The following is a 24247-nucleotide window of genomic DNA, read 5'->3' on the forward strand; positions in this document are numbered from 1 at the left end:
AGGGTGGGCCGGCGGCCGACACTGGTGGAACTGGATGTTGGACAGAGTGGGGTGAGATACATTTGAGTTATCATTAAAATTGACCCAGACTATGAAAAGGAGAGGAATAACAACAACTGATATTTCAATATTTTGCATTGTTTAGTCAACCAGCAATCCTCAAGGTTTTTTTTACAATAGTCAGAGCAAACTTCTTCTGATATCAAGAGTTAACAACATTGTGCTCATCAGGTGTCAGTACCTGGGACAGTTTCGGCACTGTGCATTGAGCGCCCAGCAGACGTGGAGGAGGGTTTCTCCGTCCAGGCTCCTTTGGTCTACCACTTTGGCTCTACTACCCCAGGGACAAACATCAAACTTTACAATAAGGTAAGAGAATTAAGATTCTGGCTGTTGGGTAACATCAGAGCTTAAAAACAAAGCCCACTGCCAAACTACAAACTTGGTCTGCATTGTCATCAGTTATTTAGTTTTATTCGCCTCCAAGTTCCTCACAGTTCTTTTCTCACCATTTATAGCTGACGTCATGCCTGGCCGAGGTGTATTCCCAGCGCTGTGAGGTGAACAGGAAGGCCAGCGTGGGAGGCTGCATCATCAACACCTGCGGGTGGGTGAAGGGCTCTGGATACCAAGCTCTGGTCCACTGTGCCTCTGCCTTTGAGGTGGACGTGGTGCTGGTGCTGGACCATGAGAGGCTCTATAATGAACTCAAACGAGACCTCCCTCACTTTGTACGGGTTGTGCTTCTCCCTAAGTCCGGAGGCGTGGTGGAGCGCTCCAAGGAGTGCAGGCGGGATACTCGCGATGAGAAGATCCGCGAGTATTTCTACGGCTTCAGGGGAGTGACCTTTTATCCCTTTTCCTATGAAGTACGTTTCTCAGATGTCCGCATCTACAAAATCGGAGCACCATCCATCCCGGACTCATGTTTGCCCCTGGGAATGTCTCAGGACGACACACAGCTGAAGCTGGTGCCTGTGACTCCAGGGAGAGACCTTACGTATCATGTGCTGAGCGTGAGCAGCGCAGAGGACGGAGAGGAAGGGGCTAGAAAGGGTATCGTAGAGAGCCCTGTGTGTGGCTTTATCGTGGTGACTAATGTGGACACACAAACACAGGTGATGAAGGTGCTGTCCCCGGCACCCAGACCCCTGCCCAGACACACTCTGCTTATCATGGACATCCGCTTCATGGACAGTAAATGAAGTCGCACTTTAGGGAAGAGGACCGAGTGTGAATTTCTGTTGAAAATAATATTGTTTTCTACTTGTTTTCTACTTTGTTTTCTATATGCTTTGTAAGGACTACAGAGGGCAAAATAGTAAGATTTAAGGACTGAAATTAGTAGCTGCTGCAAATGTACCCTATTTTATAAAACACTGTACAGACGTTTTGGCTATTTGTGACAATGGGATATTTTTATTATTGCAGGAACTGTTTCTTTGATAATCTGTTTTGAAATGTTTTTGTTTGTTGAGTAATAAATGTTTTAAATGTAAAAAAAATGCTGTTTTGTTTCAATTGCATTTAGTTCCATGGTTGAGTACCTATTCTATATTAGCACCGCATGTCAGTATATCTGATGACATTTCTGTGCACAGCGGGGCAAACAAGTATTTAGTCAGCCACCAATTGTGGAAGTTCTCCCACTTAAAAATATGAGAGGCCTGTAATTTTCATCCTAGGTATACCTCAACTATGAGACAAAATGAGAAAAAAAAATCCAGAAAATCACATTGTCTGATTTTTAAAGAATTTATTTGCAAATGATGGTGGAAAATAAGTATTTGTTCACCTACAAACAAACAAACAAGATTTCTGGCTCTCACAGACCTGTAATTTCTTCTTTAAGAGCCTCCTCTGTCCTCCACTTGTTAACTGTATTAATGGCACCTGTTTGAACTCGTTATCAGTATAAAAGACACCTGTCCACAACCTCAAACAGTCACACTCCAAACTCCACTATGGCCAAGAGCAAAGAGCTGTCAAAGGATACCAGAAACAAAATTGTAGACCTGCACCAGGCTGGGAAGACTGAATCTGCAATAGGTAAGCATCTTGGTGTGAAGAAATCAACTGGGGGAGCAATTATTAGAAAATGGAAGACATACAGGACCACTGATAATCTCCCTCGATCTGGGGCTCCATGAAAGATCACACCCCGTGGGGTCAAAATGATCACAAGAACGGTGAGCAAAAATCCCAGAACCACACGGGGGGACCTAGTCAACGACCTGCAGAGAGCTCGGACCAAAGTAACAAAGGCTACCATCAGTAACACACTACGCCGCCAGGGACTCAAATCCTGCAGTGCCAGACGTGTCCCCCTGCTTAAGCCAGTACATGTCCAGGCCCGTCTGAAGTTTGCTAGAGAGCATTTAGATGATCCAGAAGAGGATTGGGAGAATGTCATATGGTCAGATGAAACCAAAATAGAACTTTTTGGTAAAAACTCAACTAGACGTGTTTGGAGGAGAAAGAATGCTGAGTTGCATCCAAAGAACACCATACCTACTGTGAAACATGGGGGTGGAAACATCATGCTTTGGGGCTGTTTTTCTGCAAAGGGACCAGGACGACTGATCCGTGTAAAGGAAAGAATGAATGGGGCCATGTATCGTGAGATTTTGAGTGACAACCTCCTTCCATCAGCAAGGGCATTGAAGATGAAACGTGGCTGGGTCTTTCAGCATGACAATGATCCCAAACACACCGCCCGGGCAACGAAGGAGTGGCTTCGTAAGAAGCATTTCAAGGTCCTGGAGTGGCCTAGCCTGTCTCCAGATCTCAACCCCATAGAAAATCTTTGGAGGGAGTTGAAAGTCTGTGTTGCCCAGCGACAGCCCCAAAACATCACTGGTCTAGAGGAGATCTGCATGGAGGAATGGGCCAAAATACCAGTAACAGTGTGTGAAAACCTTGTGAAGACTTACAGAAAACGTTTGACCTCTGTCATTGCCAACAAAGGGTATATAACAAAGTATTGAGATTAACTTTTGTTATTGACCAAATACTTATTTTCCACCATAATTTGCAAATAAATTCTTTAAAAATCAGACAATGTTATTTTCTGGATTTTTTTTTTTCTCATTCTGTCTCATAGTTGAGGTATACCTAGGATAAAAATGACAGGCCTCTCTCATCTTTTTAAGTGGGAGAACTTGCACAATTGATGGCTGACTAAATAATTTTTTGCCCCACTGTATGTCCAGTACGTAATGGATTGTGTCTCCACTTAGTTAGAACTTCATCAAGCCTGGGAAAAGTACTTTCCAAAAAAGTCATCCAACATTTACAAACGTATTGTCAATGTGTCTGTGGAGTGGGAGAAATGTTGTGTTGTGTGCATGTGTGTTTGGAAAGAAGTAGGGCAAAGGCCACTAAACTGTAGGCCACATCCTAACTGAAATACATTACAATATGTCCGTTATTGTTAGGCGCACCACAATACAAGCTCTTTTGTTGTTTGTACTGTAAACACCTGCCAGCACACACTTGAGTTCATCAAATATTCTACAAGCATACATAAAGACATTTATTATCATACAGTAACAAGCTCTCTCTGTTGTAGGTTGGTCTGTTGTGGGGGATTTGAGCTGACCATCTGGGTGAAAACTTTGCAAAGAAATTGTTTAATCAAGCTTCTGTACTAAATCTCCTGCAAAGTTACCACCACGCATTATTGCTGTTTTCTTTTCCATGGAAAGCAAACAATAATAAACTAATGACAGTTGTGTGACATAAATCCTTTTAACAATTGATTTTAGAAAAAAGGTTTATAGCATCTCAGTAAAAACCTATTGAAATAGATGACACAAAGGAGGAAGCAGTTGATTTATAGTTCAGTAATTCCATTTCATGACATTTTTATTTGTTTATTCTATTATATTCTATATTTGTGATGAATTGAGCTTTATCAATGTATCATCGATGATGGTTTGTACTCAGTAACAACTTTATCCAGATTCTATCTATTTAGGAATTGAACCTCCGTATTGTGTTTAAACACATTTTACATTTTATGAAGCTATTTGACCGTCGATTTGGGCGATAAATGTAGTGGTGTAAATTAACTAAGTAGATTTACTCAAGTACCATACTTAAGTATAATGTTAAGGAACTTGTACTTTACTTTGTACTAATACCCTACTACAATCCAGAGACAAATCATGTACTTTTACTCCACTACATGAATTGAATAGCTTTATTTACTTTGCAGATTTTGACACTTAAATAAGACTAGTTACACCTGGAGAAAACTCAAAAGCTACCCTGCAGCATAAAGTAATTAAAAGAGCTGCACCTTTACCAGCTATGATCAACACATTAATGCATCAATGATTATATTAAATCATATAATATATATTATTCTGAAATGGAACAATCTGCCTAATAAATACTTTAAAGTATTTTTTTACGTTTTACTTTTGTACTACTTCAGTACAATTTGAATGCAGGACTTTTGCTTCAAACCTACACTATCCACACTTAAGTACAAGATCTGATTTCTTCTTCCAACTCTGGATAATTGTAAAATCATACAGTAAAACTTCATTATCATTCGGGGTTGTTTCTTAAGACCACACCTGCTCCTCTCTGATTGGCTGTTAATCCCACCTGAGGGACGACGGACTACTTCCGGGATTCCGATGTCGGCCTAGCCATCGAGCTAACTAGTTTGCTAGCGGCTAAACTCAAGGAGGACCGTAACGACTCACACCCCACAGGCACGACAGCTCGCCTGTTCGGCATTAGGTATGTCCTTCTTGTTTTACCTGCCTTATTTGGTCACTGTTTAGCCGAACATGTATCCTGCTAGCCGCCAATAAACGCTACTCCGCGAGTATAAAGCTCCCATGCTAGCCAGGTAATGTTAGCTAACTATTATAGCTGTGGTAAAGGACTGAGCAGTGTCGCAAAAACTTTCGAGGCTAAGGTAAGATCTAGCTGATTTTAAGTACGGTTTAAATATGTCGTTATTGAATTGAGCGATATTACACAGAGATGAAACAACGCAGCGTCTATCATTGAGTTTAACAAAGTGAAGTGTGTTTTTAATGAGGTTTATTGTGGTCGCTGTCTTGACTTATTCCTGGCACTGCCCTGGCCTGTTGTTAAACGCTTTGGTCTGTATGCTCGAAAGATGATAGTGACAGTCAATCAACTGATTTATAACAAAACAAGGCACCAGCAAGATGTTTGACAGATACTTGGAACATTTAGTAAACTCATTGGCACTTTAACGATGTAGATTGCGATCTGAAGATTGTTGAGGTGACATGACAGGTCGACATGGGGATTTTAGGATTCACATCCTTTATAGTGTATTGTTTGTTTTGCAGGTGAGCTGATAAACAACAGTCACACTGATACTCAAAGATCTGTATTTGTGAGCAATGATGACTGTTGAGAAGAGGGTTGTGTCTAAACTATCAGGTTTCACTGTTACTCCGGATCCGTTTTCAGTGTGCTCACTTCGCTTTATTTCATCTGGAGATGAGGGAAATTAGTCTGATGTATGTCAAAGGCGTTCAGGCTCGTCCCAGATCGTTGACTCCCTGGTGTTTTGAATTTCAAGAAGTGGAAGGACGTGTTTCATTTGACTACCGGAGGGCATTGAGGTGACATGAGTGTGTTTAGCAACATCAGGCAGTTGAACAATATGAGTAATGGTGGGAAACGTCTGATTGTTGTGAAATCAGAGTGAAACATTTGCTCCTCTTAGATAACTCTGTCTGTGTCATGTAACCTAACGAGGAAATCAACTTTTGACAGTGAAGTGTAAACTTGCAAAATGAAACATGGATACGTTTCCATTCACTTAGTAAATGGAAGGCCAAAGTTATTTATTACATCTTTGAATCTGCTAATAAAATATCAGTAATTATAAATTAATGAAATGCTCTTTATTTAATAAAAAAAGCCCAAAATGCTGTTATTATCCAGCCAACTATAAAAAACAAAACAAAGATGTTTGATTTACAGTCATGAAGACAAAGCAAAACAGCATATGCTTAAAAAGGAAATTTGTCTCATATATGTTTTTTGAAATCGCTGCCAAATAATAATCAAGTTCTTATTTCATCTTTAACTATTGAAAGCATTCATTTTTGTTTACCACTGACATTTGTTTAATTGTTTTCCTTACAGGGGCATCGAACAGCCGACCCACAGAGCCAGTCGGTAAAAGACAACAGAAGGATAGCGGGAAAACGGGACTAAAATGCATCAGACTACATAACACCACTGCTGCACATGACTTTGTTTAAGAAATGCAAAATGGGAAAGGAGGTCTATCTGCAGAGAATTTGCAGGTGGGAGATGTCCTTTCACCCAGAACCGGCCAAGTACGATGAAGCTTTGATGACATACAAAGGACTTCTTTTTGGAATGAGTTGATTTCGTCCTCATAACAACACAAAGACTGGAGGCAAGGGTCTCGCAAGAACTAAGGGTCTCTGGCTGAGCGATTGTACTTCGGAAAGTCAAAGATAGACACTTTTAAAAAACATTTTTTATCAGCTTTTTAAATATATTTTGCAGCTGGACGTTTTTAAAAAACTTTTTATTTGTTGTTAAGCAGCTTTCCCGCAACTGGTTTAGAAGTGGGTTTAGTTGTTTTTCCCTGCTGACTTAGTTTGAGCGCTGGAACTGTCCCTTCTGCCGCCATCCTCTATCTTCCACCCACCCAGTGCCTAAGTAAGCCCTCTCGGGACAATCGCAGAAGTCATCAGCAGCTGCTGCGCTCAATCCTCTGCCTGTTCTCCTCTATATGCTTCTGCTCTCGGCCTGCTGGCTATCCACCCACTACCTCTTTATTTTCTGCTTTTTTGTTTGTTTATTCATTTTCTCTGAGACGCATAATCAGAACCTAAGCACAGTTGGCGAGTATTAATGTAAAAGCTGAGTTTCAGGAGTTAACTGAAACCTAGTTTTCCCGTGTGCCAGTGTCTCTTCCTTGGTGTTTAAGCACTGAAGTTTAACGGTTACACTAGTGCCAGAAAGCAGACCGATTAGATTTATTTATATTGTTGCACCAAATGCAGTTACATTAAAGCCATACAAAAATATTTATGAATTACCTACACATATTTTTGTATCACATTGCTCTTGTATAGTTTTCTTTTTTTAAGCCTCTATTAAGATTATGCACACATTACATATTTACAACAAGCTGTATATTACTGTATAAAAAAAAATCTCTGATTATATAAGTGCCAGAAGACTGTCTAGATACAGAGAATCCTTCATGTTTCCACTCAGTTGCTGCTTTGCATAGTGTTTTCTTTTCCAGTCTGTAGTCATGGCCCCTCCCACCAAACAAACTCCATATTCGCCATTTTGACCTGTAAAGCAGCCTTGACAGTAGATAGTCTTTAGAAATCTACCTCTCTCTCTCTCTCTGTCTTCGTTCCGTCTCACTCTGATGCCTGGGTTCAGTGGTGGGGGGGTTGGGGGAGGAGTAGGTGTCCCTGCTTCTGCTCCTCCCCGTCCATTTCGTCCCAGCCGATATGTCCCGGTGTCCGCAGCCACCACGTTCCTCGTCGGATCCACCAGCCTCTTCTTCTGCTTCACGTGAGTGTCTCTTTCCTTATCTTGTTCACATGCACAAACACATAATGCAAACATGGTGAAAGGGTTCTACGTCACTGCGTTATTAATCACATCTGTACCCTTGGTGTGTGCTAAAGGCGTGTGAATATCCCTAAGTATTTACAGAAGTCCTCTTGATGGATTATCCTATCGTTTATTCTTGAAAAGAGTGCATGTTTGCTTAGTAAACTTGCCCTCTTTTCAGGAACACTTTTACTTACAAGGTTCTTTAGAAACACATCTCTGAGCTCATTTTTCACAATCACATTCACTTGAGTTCAATTGAGCTGCTTGGGGGTCGATTGCCTTGAACAACGTCTGAGAGATACCTGGCAGACCAGTGTTTAAACCAATCGACTGTCCAACTGTAATTTTATATTTAATTGAATACCCTTTTCTGTTCTGTTTAGGTGCCCATGGTTGTCAGAGTATATCTCCTTTGTCATTCCCATCTACGTTGCGGTGATCTTCCTCTTCACCCTCGCCAACTTCTGTATGGCAACTTTCATGGACCCCGGAGTCTTCCCCAGAGGTGAACACATGACACCGAAATGAATCCCCATGAGCACGATTCCTTTGAAATAGACTGAAATAGTATAACGTAATGCAGGAAGTTCATTAGGCCAGGTGTTATGATGTTAGTGCCGTCTCAGTGTTTGTCTCTGTTGTCTTCAGCCGAAGAGGACGAGGACAAAGAAGATGATTTCCGTGCGCCGCTCTATAAGACGGTGGATATCAAAGGGATCCAGGTGCGCATGAAGTGGTGCTCGACCTGTCGCTTCTACCGCCCGCCGCGCTGCTCGCACTGCTCCGTCTGCGACAACTGTGTAGAGGTACACACACACACACACACACACACACACATACATACATACATACATACATACATACATACATACATACATACATACATACATACATACACACACACACTGTATTGTCATGAGCCTGAGTCCTAATTTTTGATTATTTAACAACATTTCACAAATATTATTAAAAGTTATATAGCAGAATTGGGGGACGGTTTCAGATTGTCCCGTCTTGTTTTAGGCGCTTTATAAATATTCTTTCCTATTTTCTTTGTATTTACTCTTCCTGTGTGTTTTTCTTTACTGCTTGAATTTCAGTTGAACTATTACAACACATCCCTCCCTGCCTTAGTAACAATTACAAAGTATATATTTGAAGATTTATGTTTCCAAATATTCACAGCACTTATTTTTATAGTGCTTCTCTCATGAGGTTACAGTACACATACCTGTGTTTAATGTTTATGTTCTAGTTTTAACAGCAAGTCCTGATATCACAACACACTTGTATAACCCTTGTATGACTTCACTGCTCGACATAGATCTCCCTTATTGTTTAATTTTCCATGTTTGAACATTAGGAAGAAATCGTTTTATTTGATGTTTTGCATATGAACTTTAATTTCCTTCCTGTCATATCCTCCCTGGTGCTTACAAAGTCTTTGACCCTGTGCTCTCAGGACTTTGACCACCACTGTCCCTGGGTGAACAACTGCATTGGTCGGAGGAATTATCGCTATTTCTTCCTCTTCCTGATATCACTTACCGCCCACATCATTAACGTGTTTGGCTTTGGCTTGGTTTATGTCCTGCACCACCGCCATCAGCTGGACACGCCACACGCTGCTGTAACGTATCCTTTACTGCTGACCTTAAGATGCAGGACTATTAAAGGGACTTGCTTTTCACACGTTTCATTTTTTTTGGCGTTGTGGTAGTTCTTCTGTGCTGGATTTGTTGTTACCTCCTTGACCCTCTCCTCCCAGTATGGCTGTAATGTGTGTGGCTGGTCTGTTTTTTGTCCCAGTCGCGGGCCTCACTGGGTTTCACATGGTGCTGGTTTCTCGCGGCAGGACCACAAATGAACAGGTAGCTGGTTGTGTGCATCCTATCCCGCATTATTAAATTCACCCAGAAATAAATGTTTCTTTTCTGTATGTTCTTACATTAATGTTGTTGTCACGTTTTTCTCTCCCCCTCCCTCTCACTGTAGGTGACGGGGAAGTTCCGGGGAGGTGTTAACCCTTTCACCAACGGCTGCACAAGGAATATTTCTCATGTGCTCTGCAGCTCCCAGGCCCCCAGGTGAGTCTTTCTCTCTCCTCTGCACTCATAACTCTTTCCACTGCTTTCTCTCCCCTTTCACTTTGCCACACTCCTCTTTGATTGTTCTTACTTGTCTGTTTAGTTAATAGAATATAATGAACAAAAGCCTTCAGTGTTATTTGGTTCTGGTGTTAGATTATGAGCAAAATATTGCTTCAGCTGTTTAAAGGGAGAAACCTCACCTTTTTTGTTACTGTCAAATCACTGTTGATCATAAAAGTAGTTTTTCTTTTTTGTTAGCAACACATTTCTCACTGCGTGCCATATAGTATTTCGCAGTTTTATTGTTTTTGCAGCTGCACAATCTGTTGAGACAGTGATTTTATTCTTCGAGGAACAACGTGCTATTTCAGATTCGCCCTACTCTTGGTAGCCGGGACATATTCAAACATTTTATGTTAAAATAACATTCCTTCCTTTCTTCCCTTGCATTGCAACCTAGCCGCTTTTTTTCAACAGTAAAGAAATGGCGTCCCAAAATATGTGCGCATGCATGTTAGGGATGAGAAGGACAGTCATTTAGCTGACTTTGGATGTTCGGCCGTGTTTTTACGAGCCGGAGTATACAGCCTTAGAAATACAGTAGAGAGGCTGTGGCTGCCTTGCAAGAGGATATGGCAGGCGGGAACCTCAGGAATTCAGAAGCTGGAGTGCAATGAATCCTGGTACATGTAGGCACTGCTGGGTTAAAACTAAGTTTGCTCTTGTCAAATATAACACTGAGGAGTAAATGTCTTGCCTCGCTCAGATACATGGGCCGGCAGCGGAGCCCTCTCACGATGGACGTGCAGCCGCCGTTCCTCAGACCGGCACTCACTGAGGCTCAGCTGGAGACCAAGGTCCTGGACAACGGCATTCAGAATGACCGACACAGCACCAGGGTGAGTGACACGAGACCCAACAAACTATCAAGCAATCTAAATGTGGAAGTTTAGATGTAGGAACTCCACAGAAGATACAGAATTATTGGTATTGTGTGCTTGCCTTTTTATGTGTGCTTTTACTGTTATTTTACATCTGGGACCCCCTAAAATGAATGTATGGGCCTTACTACTTTCGATTTATCTATAATGTTAAATTGCCAGATCATTATTTTCCAATAGTTCTTTGTGACTGGTGTGTAGGATCAAAAGCTTCGGAATTAAAAAGAAATCAAAGAATCCCATACACTTTCAAAAACTTGAACTCACTTTATAAAGTCAATGTTCTGGTCTGCATTGCAGCTGGCAAAATCCATCAAATCAGAACAAAATCCCAGACAAAACATAAAAAACTAGAAGTGTATAAGTATGCTGATATTCTTCAAATGATCAAGCGGTTTACTAAATCTTTCAGAACAGATAAAGTACAAATACCTGAGGTCATATGACCAGATTCCGTGAATTAATTAAGATATCCATGCTCTGCTAGTTATGAGCACTATTTACATAGTTTTGGAGCGTTATATGAAAACTGATTGAGATATATTTGCATTTCAATGTTCGGTCCCGATGTAAAGCCTTGCCGCTTTGCAAAACTGGGAACAGGACTATTTTTTTACATCCTGCGCCACACGTCACAGGATTCCCTTGATTGCCACCATATTCTGTTAACTGAGTGAAACTTTAAGCTTCATGAAAACCCCACCCTATTTCAATAATGTGTTATCAGCTGTGTACGAGGGTGTTCATACTGAAAGTATTTTGAGTTTATCAGATGCCAAAACCGTGAACATTTTTTAAATGGTTTTCATACCTCCAAGAAATCGTATATGTAACATATGATTTCTTTTTTCCTGTCAAAAAGTCAGAGTGTTCGAGGGTTAACAATGATTTCGAGTCATAGGCCTGATACTGTAAGTCTGCTTGCACTTATTTTTGCATCTTCTCCAGTCCAAAAGCAGTCTAGATCAGGTAGAGAGCCAGTCAGCTGATGCAGAGCCTCCTCCTCCACCTCCTCCAAAGCCAGAGCTTCGGTACCCTGGTCTGCCCCGTGCTGACACTGAGGGTGAGACACACACACACACACACACACACACACACACACACACACACACACACACACACACACACACACACACACACACACACACACACACACACACACACACACACACACACACACACACACACGAGGGAATCTGTCACCTGACCGGCCAAGTGCAGCCGGGAAACTTCGAGTATTACCTCCTGACAGATTATGTTTGTTTGCTAATCACAAACACGCCTCTTTTTCAAATGTCCCTTTTGTTGTCTTGCTCCTCAGAGAGCAGCTTGTTGACTGAAGCTCCACCCACACCGTCAATGTTCAAGTACCGACCACCCTTCAACAGCCCGGGAAGGAACCACACTGCACTCACACACCCCAACAAGGTACATACACCTGCACAGGTATAAGGCATCAACTATTCACATAAGATAATAAGCAGCCTAGAGTGAAGCTAACCGCATGTCATGCCTTATTAGAAAAACAGACACATGTTAGACTCATGCAAATCTAACCTTGTACTTATGAATATAAAACCTTGTTGATATCAAATAGCAGGACATTTCAAAAAGCATAAAGGGATGTGGTTAACCTTATCGCACAAAAATATGGAAACAATATCCCATTGATTTCTGTAACAGATGGTCTGGTGGCTGTTATGCCCGCACCCTTCTAATTTCCTTTGTGGTTAATGCCATGCCCCTCTTTTTTGTTTTTACTTTGAATTGACCATTCAGTGGCCATCGGTCGATCAGTAAGTCTCAGCTAGTGTCATCTCTGTGTGTCCTTCTGGTTGTCTCTGTGTCTGAGTGGATCTATCCTTTCCCCTAAGACTGCATTGACTGCAATGTGTACTTCCTGTACTGTATGTACTTGTATTTCCATTTCTACGTTGATACACATTCTTTGACATGCAGTGTCAGTGCCTGTTCAAGCCAGTCAATGTTTCCACTCCAGTAGTGTGATGTTGGAGTAGAGCACCGGTCAAGCATCCAATATTTCCCCAACACTCTTTTTTTTTTCTGTAAGAATATTTAATAAATTCCTGAAGATACATGGTGATTTTAATCTCTCTCCCCTCCTCTTCATCCTTGCATTCATCTTCATCACACTTCCTCCTCTTTCTACCTTCTATCTGTTTCTCCTCTCAGATGATCCGTGGGGAGAGTCTTGACTCTCCGTCTCCCACCATCCTTCAGTCCAGTCGTCAGTCTAGCTACCGCTCGGAGCCGAGCAGCCTGGACGGGACCACAGTGGTGGGGGGAGGTATGGGGGCGCGCAGAGGGGGAGGGGAAAGGGGTGAGGGCCCCGGAGGCCCTGGCGGGACTGCTGGGATGATGTCGGGGGGCATGTCGGGCTACTCCCTGACTGGGCGCTCCTACACCTCCTACCCGTCCTCTCTGGTTCTGTCCGCTGGCGGCTCTCGCTCCTCCAGCCTGCGCTCAGCGCAAACGGCACATAACCCGCTGACCACGCTCCAATCAGAGGGCACCACAGACACCAGCTACAAAAGCCTGGCCAATCAGACGCCTCGGAATGGCAGCCTGTCCTATGACAGCCTCCTGACGCCATCCGAGAGCCCAGAGTTTGAGTCCGCTGTTCATGAGCTGTCGCCGCAGAAGCCTCGTGCTCCGTTTCCCTCGGCAACTATATCCGGCCAGCATGACAGGGTGTCGCCCAGCAGCCCACTGCAGGGCTACACGTCGCCCTTCCTCTCAGCTCAGATCGCCCAGCAGAGGGAGGGGCAACTCCTCCAGGGCTCTGCCACTTTCTCCTCCCCCCACAGGGCTTACCTGCGTGCCGTCAGCCCGCCCCCCCACTCCCCCCCTGGGCTTCCTGAGGTCCAGCACCTGCTCCAACATAACCAGGACTCTTCCCGAGCCCCTCGTCACCTTTCCTTCTCATCCTCTCGTTCATTCGAGCCCCCTATCTCCCCGCCACCTCGCGGCCTCTCCCTCGGCAAGTCCCCATCTTACATAGTGGAGGTAGGGTCTCAGCACAAGCCTCGGCCTGCAGGAGGAGGCATTGTGCTGGGGGGAGGAGGAGCTGGAGGAGGGCCACAGGCTCCACAGTGAGTAATGATCTGTCTCCAGACCCTTCAGCCTGCTACCTTTCTTCCTTTTCCTCCTAATTCTCTGCTTCTTTCTCCCTGGTTTGTCAGTCCTCCTCTTCCTCCCTGATCTGTGTGAGTCTTCCTCTTCCTCTTCCGCGGTTTACAGTCAGTGTTTGTTTGCTTAAGTGTTCAACAGTTGTTGTGTGTATGTAAGTGTTATCGGTTTAGTTTGTGGCTTAGTAATAACAGCATGGTCGCTCTGTGGAAGCATGCCTTACCATGTGTTTGTCATGTAACCTTTTCTTACTCACCAAATTACCAAATGCCTTACAAGATTGATGGTAGAGAAAAACAGTGCTGTTTGTAATTGTTTGTTGTTTGTATTGAAGTAGAACCACTCACCTCCAGATCCTTTTATCCCTGTCCTCACCCCTAATCTCTCCCCCTCCTCCTTTCCCCTTCCTGATGGCTGTCCAATCAGATCCACCTCTCGTCCAGTCTTGGCCAATCACACCACATCGAAACCAGGTGGCGGAGTGAAGAAGGTGACAGGCGTCGGAGGGACCACTTATGAGATATCGGTTTGAGGGACAGACATCCTTTGCTGTCCATCACAGGAGGGGAAACGTCCCCTGAATACTTCCACTTGTCTCTGACCTAAGCTGAACATTATTCACGACTGCAGGCTCCTGAAAAAATACTTTTTTTCCATGGCAAAAGACTAAAGGAGCAGACCTGTCTGGTACCCACTTTGTTATATTTGTAACGCCACTGGCCAATCCTGTCAGATTTGAACAAAGAGTATAAGGGGACACCTCATTTTTCACAGGATCAAGTCGTCTCCATTCAGCCACTTTGTGAGCCATAGACTGTACGATCAAGGCTGGGTTTAAATGTCTGCAGGACACGGAGAGTTATCCAATGATTTGCTGTTTCATTTGGTATATTAGCACACACATTGACCACTGTGTCTGACCCTTCAGGAGAGGATGGCCTTTATCCAGTGGACCGCGAGGATTTGTTGACCAATAGAAAACATCTTCTTCACTTTCTGAATGGACCACACAACCTGTTTAACGATAAGTCATGGAAAAAGAGTCCAACCTATAAACACAGTATCATTTTAGTTTTATAAATCTTTTTTTTTAAATATTGTTTTATATAAATGTGTAAAATCTTGCAGATTATTATTGGCTCAACTTGTCAGGTATTGAAGATGACTATGGATGAGGGTGGTAGATGTACTGTGTGTAATTATTCATGAAAGCGATTTCAAATCAGTTGCCGGTTTGTATTTAATGGCTGCATCAGCCGCTCATGAGCTCTTGCTGGAAATGTCATCGTCCAAAGAGAATTAGATCGTTTGGTGGACAGCTGAAATGGCAAATAATTTAGCTTAACTTTCTGAAAGCCACAAAGAAATTCACTATCACGGTTTTCGGCACAAGCGTCTTTGTGGAATGTACGCTTGTAATGTTGATGCTAGAGACATTATGCAAAATCTGTTAGTAGCTTTAAGACCATGGTATGTCTTTTTGGTGTTTTTTTATTTCATTTTTTGTAATGCTCTGTCAGTCTATCAAGATGCTTGCAGAACCTTTACCAGATGGCCAGCGAGGGAAGGGCTTATTTATTTATTTATTTCACCAGACCTTGTAGTTTTGGGCACGATTTCAAACCAGTCTCTACTCGTTTCAGTTCTTTTATTTTAACGGATAGACGAATATATTAATATTTTTATGAAAAATCATACTATAAATGATATTGTGAATGCAATATGCCACTGAACGGAAAACAAAGAAGTGGGGACTGGTTTTCAATTAGAGACGCTGTTCATTGCTCTTTTTTTGCCTTGAGACCATTCATAGTGAATCATGCACATTTTAATTTTTTCTATTGGTTTGTATTTTTTACACTGATTTTTTGGATTGACTTTAAGACGTCTGTAAAGGTACAGTTGATTATGTTTTTAACCCACAGCCATGTTGAAGAGTAATTACAGAAAGGGAGGTGTGCTTGAGTTTTAGGATTGGGCATTAGAGTTATGGTTTTAGTTTTTCTAGCAGTAGAATGTCAAAGCTGGCTGAATGTGGCACGTATTTGGGGGACAGAACACGCTTGAAGCACACAAGTATCATTGTTTAACCCAAATGGCCGTGATTTTCATCCCTGCCAGTTCCCTATGTCGTTGGTGTGCATGTGACTTTTGTTTGTCGTGCTGAATGCTTCACTGGCGTGTGTACTTGTGAGAATATTGTCAAAAGCCCACCTGGTTGACGTGTGGGTGCTAACAAGAAAATAAGCATTAATGGCACAGGAGATTAAGAGAACCTGTGTTACTTTTCTTCCTGCTCTGGCCAGGGATGATGGCCACTGAACAATTTGAAACTATGTGAGAACAGTATGTATAGTTCTATGTGAGATAAAATATCGCTATCGTGGGCTGTGGCGGATGGAACGAGTTTCACAAATATCTGTAACGAGTACATTAAAGACATTTCCAAAATGGCCTTATAAAGAATTTTTAACGAGATGTCTTCGCAGAATAAAAAAAGGTAAAATTGATAACTGGATTTGTGTATTTCTTTTTTCAGTTTCAACTCTTACTTTGGTATTAAACATGAGACATCAGTAAACACACACATTACAAAATACAGGCAGCTAAATGTCACACGCAGGGATGAGATGAAAGTATCAAAAGGCATTCATTACAAAAAAGGCACATGTTCTCAAATAATTTAAGTTATAAATGTAATATAATGTCCCCAAATCATTGTGGCAACCACCCTGCCTAATACCCAGATGGACCAGGGGAACATGGTGCAGTTTACTGGGTCATTATTTTCCCATTTAAAGAGATGATATCTGGCAGGGGTCCAACCTATTTTCCTCTCTACGTTCCATAATACTCTGGACTCCTGCAAAATGTAAGGCGTGGTAAGAAAAGGAGAGACTTCATGCAATCTTCTTCTTTTCTCTTTACTGGTCTTTCTTGCTTTCTGCGGGCTGCTCCGTGATTTCGCTTTCAGGCTCGAGCTCGTTGCTGCCCTCCTCTGGCTGAGCGTCGTTCTGCAGCTCTTCCTTCAAAGCTTTACTTTTGTTCATCTTCTTGGATTTTTGGAAGAGCTCATTCAGGTTAAACTCTCTGATGATGTTCTCCTAGAGAGGAAATAATGTACAAGTTAGCATCAATGTTGCAGAACTTGCTCAATGTGTTTGTAACGCACAAGTCTTGCCTCACTGAAGGTCCAAGACACAGCTCTTGCTTTGTTGTCCACCATTGGACGTCTCATAAGTTCCTGCCCTTCTTCAAAAAGCATCAGTGAGGGCAGCTGCCTGGCCAGAGGAGAAGTACTAACTCTGTACCTGTGAAGGAACAAATCATGGGACAGTCAAAACCATAGCTGCTTTTTTTTTTTTTTTTTGTCTATATATACGCCGGGATCCTGAGTCGAGGCTAATCCTGTTGCTGTGGTCGTGTGTCCTGGATCCTCTATCCTGAGTCCTGATTCCTGGACTTCGAGTCGGGGCTGAACCTGTCACTGTGGTCCTGCCTGACTTTCATCATACTACTTCCCTGATGGCTCCCACAGGATTGTTGACATCCTCGTAGATTCATCTTCGTATTATAGACACATATTTCCAAATATTTGGTCTACCTATGCTGTAAAATGTATTATCTTTTCGATTTACACATGGCATCTATTGCACGTCTGTCCGTCCTGGGAGAGGGATCCCTCCTCTGTTGCTCTCCCTGAGGCTTTCTCCCATGTTCCCCTTTAAACTGTGGGACTTCTCTGGAAGTTTTTCCTTGTACGATGTGAGGGTCTAGGACAGAGGGTGTCGTACTGTCATACTGATATTCTGTACAAACTGTGAAGACCACTGAGACAAATGTAACATTTGTGATATTGGGCTATATAAGTAAACATTGATTGATTGATAGCTCAGAGAATCTGTAAAACATGTGGTTAGCATAAACGCCAATAGTATGTTATTGTACTTCTATATCATTATAGACAGGCTTACCTCTCTGCAACCTCTCCATAGCGACCGATGTCCACCTTCCCAAATCTGAGTCCAGGACAGTTGTACCTGAAAAACGCAGGGGAAAGAAGCGTGAGACATTCATGCCTAACTAATGGTCGGCAAACACTTCCTAAAATGAGTCCATTTTTGTGAGCATATGACTTTGATATCTCTGCAGAACAATCACATCTGTTTAATCCAACATCACGGTTATAATTACTGAAGGAAATAAAACATGAATTTAAATGTTATTTTAATGTTCAAATCTAAAGACAAATTTCAACCAATACAGTATCGTATATGAAAGTGAGTTATTAAGCCAATCTTCCATGGAATAAATGCATACAAATAAAACACTATCATGTAGCAGGAGGCTGTTGACTGTTTGCAGCTGGTATTAAATAAAAGCAATTATTCTTATTTTTCATATCAAAGACCATGCTTTTACAGGGAATGCAGGGGTGAATGCGAGAAATATATGGATGTAAAACGAATAATTGTTTATTAATAAAGTAGATCTTCAAGCAAAAATACTTTATAAAAACGAAATAGATATAATGGTTGCTTGTTAAAGTGAAAGCAACACTAGTGATTTGTAGGTTTATAGTAAAAAGTGTGTATTTCTCTAGTATTTTAACTTAACTAATCCTATCACATAGATGTCTTTCTATATAAGTGACTTATTAACTTGTTCAGGGGCCTAGGGAAACCATGACTGAGACTCTTACTTGAGTGAAAGGTCTGCAAAGACAGGAGCGAAAGACTGGCAGTCAGAGGACCAGTTTGCGTAGAATTCAACAATCCAGGTGACACGGCTGTCTTTCCGTAGCTCCTCCTGATGAATAAAAAACAGTGTTTAATCAGTATGTCAGTCATTTACACCTCCTCTCCTCCACGACTGGGACATCATCAGATAGAGAGGTCTTACATTTCACGATTTGCTTTTCAAATTAAATGACATAATATAATTTGGCATACTGCTATTATAACGTGCCTGTCTCATGGACACTGTCATAAATGCAAAAACATTCCTGTTGCATTGTGTAGTAAAATAAGATAAGATGGAACTTTATTTATCCCCTTGGGGAAATTCCGGCGTTTGAAGCAGCAACAAGGTAAGAGTTAAAAATAGGATTCACACAAGGTCAAAATAAAGATTACATTAAATTAAAATTAAAATACACATTAAAAAAAAAAAAAAGTTAAACAGTTAAACGTTGAGCATTTCAATGAACATTCTAAATATATTAACATAAGTGTGCAGATGTGAGTGCGGGTTAAAGTCTTGTAAATAAGAAGTTAGGGTGTTTATGTTTGTATTATATTGAATACAAATACTTTCTGTTATAATGCCCACTAATTTTTATTTTCCCCTAACATTTCAAATGCCTGATGCTGTACATCCAAATGGTAGTAACCCATCATAAAGGAACGTACAAGCCTTTTAAAAACAAACTGTAATTCAGTGTGGCCTGTAGTGAAACACTCACGTCGATGGTTTTGTCACTGAAGTACTTGATGTACTCGGGACCCATGTAGAGTGGAGGCTTACAGGTCATGGTGAAAGCTGAAGAGAAGGCACAGAGAGAGAGACTGATAAGTTAACATTACACAGGCTTGTGGTAAAAGAAAGAATTATTAAATGTAAGTTTTACATTTATTAAAACTATGAAAATATCAGCTAAGGTTAATAAATTGCATTTAAACCCTATAAGCTTCGTTTGACACTAAACATGTAATGCAATTTAGCAAAAAAAGTGATGTGCCAATCTACAAGACTTCAGTGGAAGAGTAGTATAAAATAAATAAAACACTGGAATCAGAATTCATTTAAACTTTAGACACGGTGTCCTGAGGAATATCCACGTTGTGTTAAGAAATGGGTATCTACTGCAATTTGCTGCTATTTTTTTTTGTAGTCACATAAGTCAATTTCCCCTAATGTTGGATGACATTACGGATATCTACCAGTAATTCTATAGAAACTCTAATGTTGGATGACTTTACGGATATCTCCCAGTAATTCTATAGAAACTGTAGGGAATATATAGCTCCAAGTCAATATGAAGCCTTAGAAGCCCTATTTAGAGGGTCTCCTGTAGTGTTCTTAAGTTTCATTATACTCAAACATTATTAATACTTATACACGTTTATCGGAAAAAGAGCAGATGTGCTACTTTGATTAGCGCATGTTACATTTTGAGTTTTCTAATGTTTATTTACAAAAAAAAAGCAGATTAAACACCAATACGTGTGAGAAGGTGTAATGTGACCTTTATGATAGACTGCTTATAATTAATATCCCTTCAAATAACTTCAATATGTTGTGGGTGGGGCAGAAGTTTTAAGACCACTGACCAACACACAATATGAGGTAAAAGATGCCGAGCCGGATGTCCAGTCTGAAGAAGAGGATGACGTTGGCCACTTTACTGAACATGAACAAGTTGCCCACGTGCTGCTCCATTGTGACTGAGGAACAGGGAGAGAAGAGAGGAGGAACAATGAATGGAGCACATGGAAAACCTTCAGGTTGTGGAAACAATGTCAAAAGAAGGTGGGGTCACACTGCATGTTTATACAACAAAGCAATGTTTTGGGGGAAGCACTTCCTGTATGGCTTGCTGCAAAGCTTCTTCTCTGGTTTCAGGTTAACAATTAGAAAATAGTTACACATTAAGTCATACATAGCTATTGAGTAAAAGTTTGAAAGTTACACATTATAAGATAAAAATACATCAAAGAATGTATTCGGAAATTAGGACCAACAAAACAAGACAATAAAATACATCACAACACCAGGTTGATTTGAGGGGCAGGAATGAATATTTTTCACAATTCTCTGACATTTTCAGACCAAAATATTTATATTTAAAAATAATTGTTCGATTAATCAATTGTGGAAATAAGAGTTAGTTGTAGCCCTAGATAACTGTGTATACCGTTTGTATACAGTACAACTTTAATAAGAAGACACATTTCTCATGTTGGTCCACCCCTCCTCCCAAATTGAGTATCTCATCTGCTTAATCCATGGGGCCCCCTTTGAGATGTTTACAATGTAAACAATATAAATAGTTGGTTTACACATAAACAAAGGGGGTTGTGCGTGCGTGTGTGCGTGCGCGCGCGCGCGTGCGTGTGTGTGTGTGTGTGTGTGTGTGTGTGTGTGTGTGTATATACTTACTTGCTCTTCTGTTCTTCATCATCACTATTGCACCCAGAAACATAAGAATCTCCAGTTCTCTCTATAACATAAAATACAATATTAAAAGAGTAAATTAACTTTCTCCTGTAGCAGGGCCGTCCATATTTAGCAGCAGCATGTCTGCAACACTATCCCCAGCATGCTCACCCAGTCAAAGTCGCAGGAGTTGCCGTCCTCGCGCTGGGTCGACAGGTGCTCGCACAGACCTGGAGCCTTTCGGATCAGCAGAAAGGCGACAGTCATAATAACCGAGGCGATATAATACGGTTTTAGCAGCCATTTGTAAATCTGAGGTAAGTGGTACAAGAAAGAGAAAAGTCCTGTGATAAGACCCATGTTGGCAAAGACTACAGTCCACCTCGAGGGGTATGAGGGGCAATGACAGCTGAGCCTGAGGAACAACTGGCAAGACTTCTACTACATCCGCGCATGCGCAAAACAAAACCGAGTTCGTATGTTTTGGGCTCAGCGTTTCTCCGTAGATTTGGCGGGTACTGCAAAAAACGTAAATAGACGAAGCTGAAAATGGAGGAAATTGCAGACCCAACAAAAAAGCTGTTTGAAACTCAAAGTAATGAATCTAAAGGAAACCTTTCCTCAAATCTGCCCGAGACTGAATCAGTTGATTCAACTTCCGACGAGCCGGTAGCTCGTTATAACAGGCTGAAGCTGTTCGACAAAGTAATTCAGAAAAGCCTGGAAAAGTTCATCGAGCAGGCCAGGTAACGTAAAGAGTAATTTGTGTTTATTGTGGAAACATGTCCCAAAACGACAGTAAAAAGCCTTGTATGCAATATTTAAAGTTTTTAGCGCTCTTCGAGATCATTATTTTTCGCTAATTTACAGTGTAAGGTATAAAATGAGATGAGTGAGAGAGGTATGCTTCTGAAGTTGCAACGAAGCTAACATGAAGACAGATGAGCGACGAAAACAGTGTGTAAGTGCAAATGATGATCATGGCTGTGTAGCATTCTTTGAAACAATTGTCATTTGAGTTGCCCAAGATTAAATACTTTATTGTCATACAACTTAATTATGAGGGACCTTTCTCGGTGTGTTTCTGACCAAAAGAAAAGTCAAAACTACAATACAAAGAATCCCCAAACCTTGTAGAAAATACCTGCTTTTTAGAAGTTATTTTACTCGAGTTAATGCAAGACTTGTGTTTATTGATTGACAAGATTAGACTTTTAATTGTTTGTAAATAATAACTGCTTAATTTTTTTTAATGGAAATAGTATGGCATCAAAAATTCAGTATATTTTCATTATGTCAGCGTTATTTTAGTTAATCCATCAATAGATATTTTGTCTTTTTGTTTTTATTTCATTTAAAGAAATATCCGAAAATAGTGAAATATGCTCAGAAAGGTTCCTTAAGTCCAAGGGTACTTTTATTAAGTTGATATGTCAAATGTACAATGCAACACCCAGATATATATGCCTTGAATTATATAATAAAGAAAAGCAAAAAATCCTCACATCCGAGGCCATGTAAAAAGTTGTAACTTTCTCTTGATAAAATAATTGAAAAGTACTCGGTAAATGGAACTGCTGTCATGAATAATGTTCTGTCTATCAATAATAGATTAATATATCCTTTCAGTACTTGATTAGTTAGGTGAGAAAATGTTTGTTGTTTTGGAAAAGCCACTGTTCGCTGACACTGCTTCCACTCACAGTTTCAACAGATTCGCCAGCACGTTTCGCCCGTTGTACAAGAAGAACCCGCAGAAGATGGAACGCATTCACAAGCAGTTCATTGAGGAGTTGAGGAAAAATATACAGGTATGTAGCACATCACATTTATGAAAATAATTATAACAAATGTAAGATGTACTGTCTTGTTGTTTGTATTAAACATGTGTATGCACTTGCTTACCTGCCTGTGTATCATGTGTAGGAGGACATCAGCAGATTGATTGAAGAAGGCCGCTTAGAGTTCAAAATGAATGAGCTAGACGAACTGGAGAGCGCCGCCCAGAACAATACAGCTCCTGCATGGTGAGTAAAAAGCATTAATCTTCACCTTCCAGCACCTTCTGCAGACAACAAGCAAGTAGTGAGTCAGTGGGTAATCCAGACCTTCTGAGCTGCATTTTGATCTGATGTGTTTCTGAATGCAACAGCTTATAAAACATGTATATGTAAACTGTAGTTAAATAAAAATATCTAACTGATGATTGTTGTAAGATTGGAAATATAGTCATGATTGAAATGTTAAGAATTCCTAAAAGTAGATACATAAAGGTGGATACAAAGGGTAACAGTACAAAGTATTTGCCCCAGCATTGTTGTGTTAACCAGTATGGATTAGGTTATTGTCTAGGCACTTGTATACACTGTATTTGAGGCTTTTTGTCCTCACCAAAAGGACCTGTAATTAAGGTACATTGATTCTATGCATTGTGCATCACCTCTGTAATATTTCCATTTTGCAATGTGATTCAAATGCAAATGTTAATTTTTAACCCTGTCCCTTGTTCATTCAGGCGGCCGAGCGGGGTTCCTGAGAAGGACTTTTGCAGCTTTTTGATGCCATTCTATAAAAAGCAGGAGGCCTACATGCGACTGGAGCTGAAAAAGATTCAAGCCGAGAATGCTGCCCTGGCACAGAAGGTTCTGGCTGGCAGAGAGAGCATTTCTCAGACTGGACAACTTGCTTCTACCGCTGTGGATGAGTGGAAGGTGAGAGAGAAAGACAATATAGCTGTACAGGATAATACTCAGGAAAAAACATAATCAAGATGTTTGTTTTTACACTCAAAAAGAGGATGCATGAGTAGGAAATGCTAAATTACTTACTCTAAAATGTATATTTAAATAAAATATGTACATTTGTATAGATTAAACTATATATTTTCAACATGAGTATCATCAATTATAAAAGCTGCATAATTGGAAAGTATTTATCAAGACGCATAAATGTTTTGTAAATAGGACTGATGTGTTTTAAAATGATGTTGCAACTGCTCACAGACGAAATGTGCACTATGAAAAATGTAGGATTATAAAATGGAAGTTTGCTTTAAGTCTTCTTTTCTCTCTTCCTTTTAGGCGACGGTCACAGAGTTTGAAAGGTTGACATCTTCTCTTGGCCCTGCTGATGTCTTCGATGTGTGATCATCTAATTCATTGACCTGAATGTATATTTTTTAAATTAGCTGTACATACTACATATATATTGTTTATTACTGTTTTCTGAAAATAAACTTAATATCGTCAAAACTAAAACCATTTGGTGAGCTCATTGATTATTTCCATG

At 40.9% G+C, this 24247-nt stretch overlaps 4 protein-coding genes across 9 annotated transcripts in view; 3 read left to right on the forward strand and 1 right to left on the reverse strand.

Moving 5' to 3' along the window:
• clp1 (cleavage factor polyribonucleotide kinase subunit 1) overlaps positions 1 to 1505 on the forward strand; it is a 5633-nt gene extending 4128 nt beyond the window's left edge. For both annotated transcript variants that reach the window (XM_079673211.1, XM_079673212.1), the window contains exons 4-6: positions 1 to 51; positions 232 to 369; positions 519 to 1505. The exon at positions 1 to 51 is cut by the window's left edge and continues 69 nt beyond it. In XM_079673211.1, the coding sequence (XP_079529337.1) occupies positions 1 to 51; positions 232 to 369; positions 519 to 1205 (876 nt within the window). In that variant the 3' untranslated portion in view covers positions 1206 to 1505. The remainder of the gene's footprint in view (positions 52 to 231; positions 370 to 518) is intronic.
• Positions 1506 to 4611: 3106 nt separating this feature from the next.
• zdhhc5b (zDHHC palmitoyltransferase 5b) lies at positions 4612 to 16314 on the forward strand. Of its 4 annotated transcripts, XM_079670907.1 has the most exons (13): positions 4612 to 4755; positions 6151 to 7575; positions 8004 to 8125; positions 8269 to 8426; positions 9083 to 9255; positions 9389 to 9491; positions 9616 to 9707; positions 10477 to 10609; positions 11600 to 11714; positions 11973 to 12079; positions 12845 to 13764; positions 13855 to 13878; positions 14228 to 16314. In XM_079670907.1, exons 2-12 carry the CDS (start codon positions 7427 to 7429, stop codon positions 13871 to 13873), a joined length of 2091 nt encoding a protein of 696 aa, XP_079527033.1. In that variant the 5' UTR covers positions 4612 to 4755; positions 6151 to 7426; the 3' UTR covers positions 13874 to 13878; positions 14228 to 16314. The 4 variants fall into 4 exon arrangements, with proteins under 4 accessions (XP_079527033.1, XP_079527032.1, XP_079527030.1 ...); XM_079670906.1 differs by having other exon boundaries at positions 13855 to 16314; XM_079670904.1 differs by lacking the exon at positions 13855 to 13878.
• Positions 15713 to 21462, reverse strand: tmx2a (thioredoxin-related transmembrane protein 2a). Its single transcript, XM_079670910.1, has 8 exons — positions 21131 to 21462; positions 20963 to 21023; positions 20134 to 20247; positions 19266 to 19342; positions 18504 to 18610; positions 17776 to 17841; positions 16983 to 17112; positions 15713 to 16905 (listed from the first exon to the last, which is right to left on the reverse strand). Exons 1-8 carry the CDS (start codon positions 21317 to 21319, stop codon positions 16726 to 16728), a joined length of 924 nt encoding a protein of 307 aa, XP_079527036.1. The 5' UTR covers positions 21320 to 21462; the 3' UTR covers positions 15713 to 16725.
• On the forward strand, positions 21365 to 24222 carry pmf1 (polyamine modulated factor 1). Of its 2 annotated transcripts, XM_079670913.1 has the most exons (6): positions 21567 to 21705; positions 21830 to 21920; positions 22665 to 22770; positions 22886 to 22986; positions 23475 to 23670; positions 24040 to 24222. In XM_079670913.1, the coding sequence occupies exons 2-6, from the start codon at positions 21901 to 21903 to the stop codon at positions 24103 to 24105; spliced, it is 489 nt and encodes a 162-aa protein (XP_079527039.1). In that variant the 5' UTR covers positions 21567 to 21705; positions 21830 to 21900; the 3' UTR covers positions 24106 to 24222. The 2 variants fall into 2 exon arrangements, with proteins under 2 accessions (XP_079527038.1, XP_079527039.1); XM_079670912.1 differs by lacking the exon at positions 21830 to 21920 and having other exon boundaries at positions 21365 to 21705.
• The last annotated feature ends 25 nt before the right edge of the window (positions 24223 to 24247 follow it).

This window comes from Notothenia rossii (assembly GCF_949606895.1).
Source record: "Notothenia rossii genome assembly, chromosome: 3".
NCBI classification, from domain to species: Eukaryota; Metazoa; Chordata; class Actinopteri; order Perciformes; family Nototheniidae; genus Notothenia; species Notothenia rossii.

Excerpts from the sequence above, each read along its gene's own strand:
- zdhhc5b (XM_079670904.1), top strand. The coding sequence starts at position 7,427 with ATGCCTGGGTTCAGTGGTGGGGGGGTTGGGGGAGGAGTAGGTGTCCCT. Across the intron at positions 9,256-9,388 it reads ACGCCACACGCTGCTGTAAC|TATGGCTGTAATGTGTGTGG; the intron begins GTATCCTTTACT and ends CTCTCCTCCCAG. Across the intron at positions 11,715-11,972 it reads GCCCCGTGCTGACACTGAGG|AGAGCAGCTTGTTGACTGAA; the intron begins GTGAGACACACA and ends CTTGCTCCTCAG.
- tmx2a (XM_079670910.1), bottom strand. The coding sequence starts at position 21,319 with ATGGGTCTTATCACAGGACTTTTCTCTTTCTTGTACCACTTACCTCAG. Across the intron at positions 21,024-21,130 it reads ACTCCTGCGACTTTGACTGG|AGAGAACTGGAGATTCTTAT; the intron begins GTGAGCATGCTG and ends TTTATGTTATAG. Across the intron at positions 17,842-18,503 it reads TTTGCAGACCTTTCACTCAA|GTACAACTGTCCTGGACTCA; the intron begins GTAAGAGTCTCA and ends TGCGTTTTTCAG.
- pmf1 (XM_079670912.1), top strand. The coding sequence starts at position 21,509 with ATGGAGGAAATTGCAGACCCAACAAAAAAGCTGTTTGAAACTCAAAGT. Across the intron at positions 21,706-22,664 it reads AAGTTCATCGAGCAGGCCAG|TTTCAACAGATTCGCCAGCA; the intron begins GTAACGTAAAGA and ends TTCCACTCACAG. Across the intron at positions 22,987-23,474 it reads AACAATACAGCTCCTGCATG|GCGGCCGAGCGGGGTTCCTG; the intron begins GTGAGTAAAAAG and ends TTGTTCATTCAG.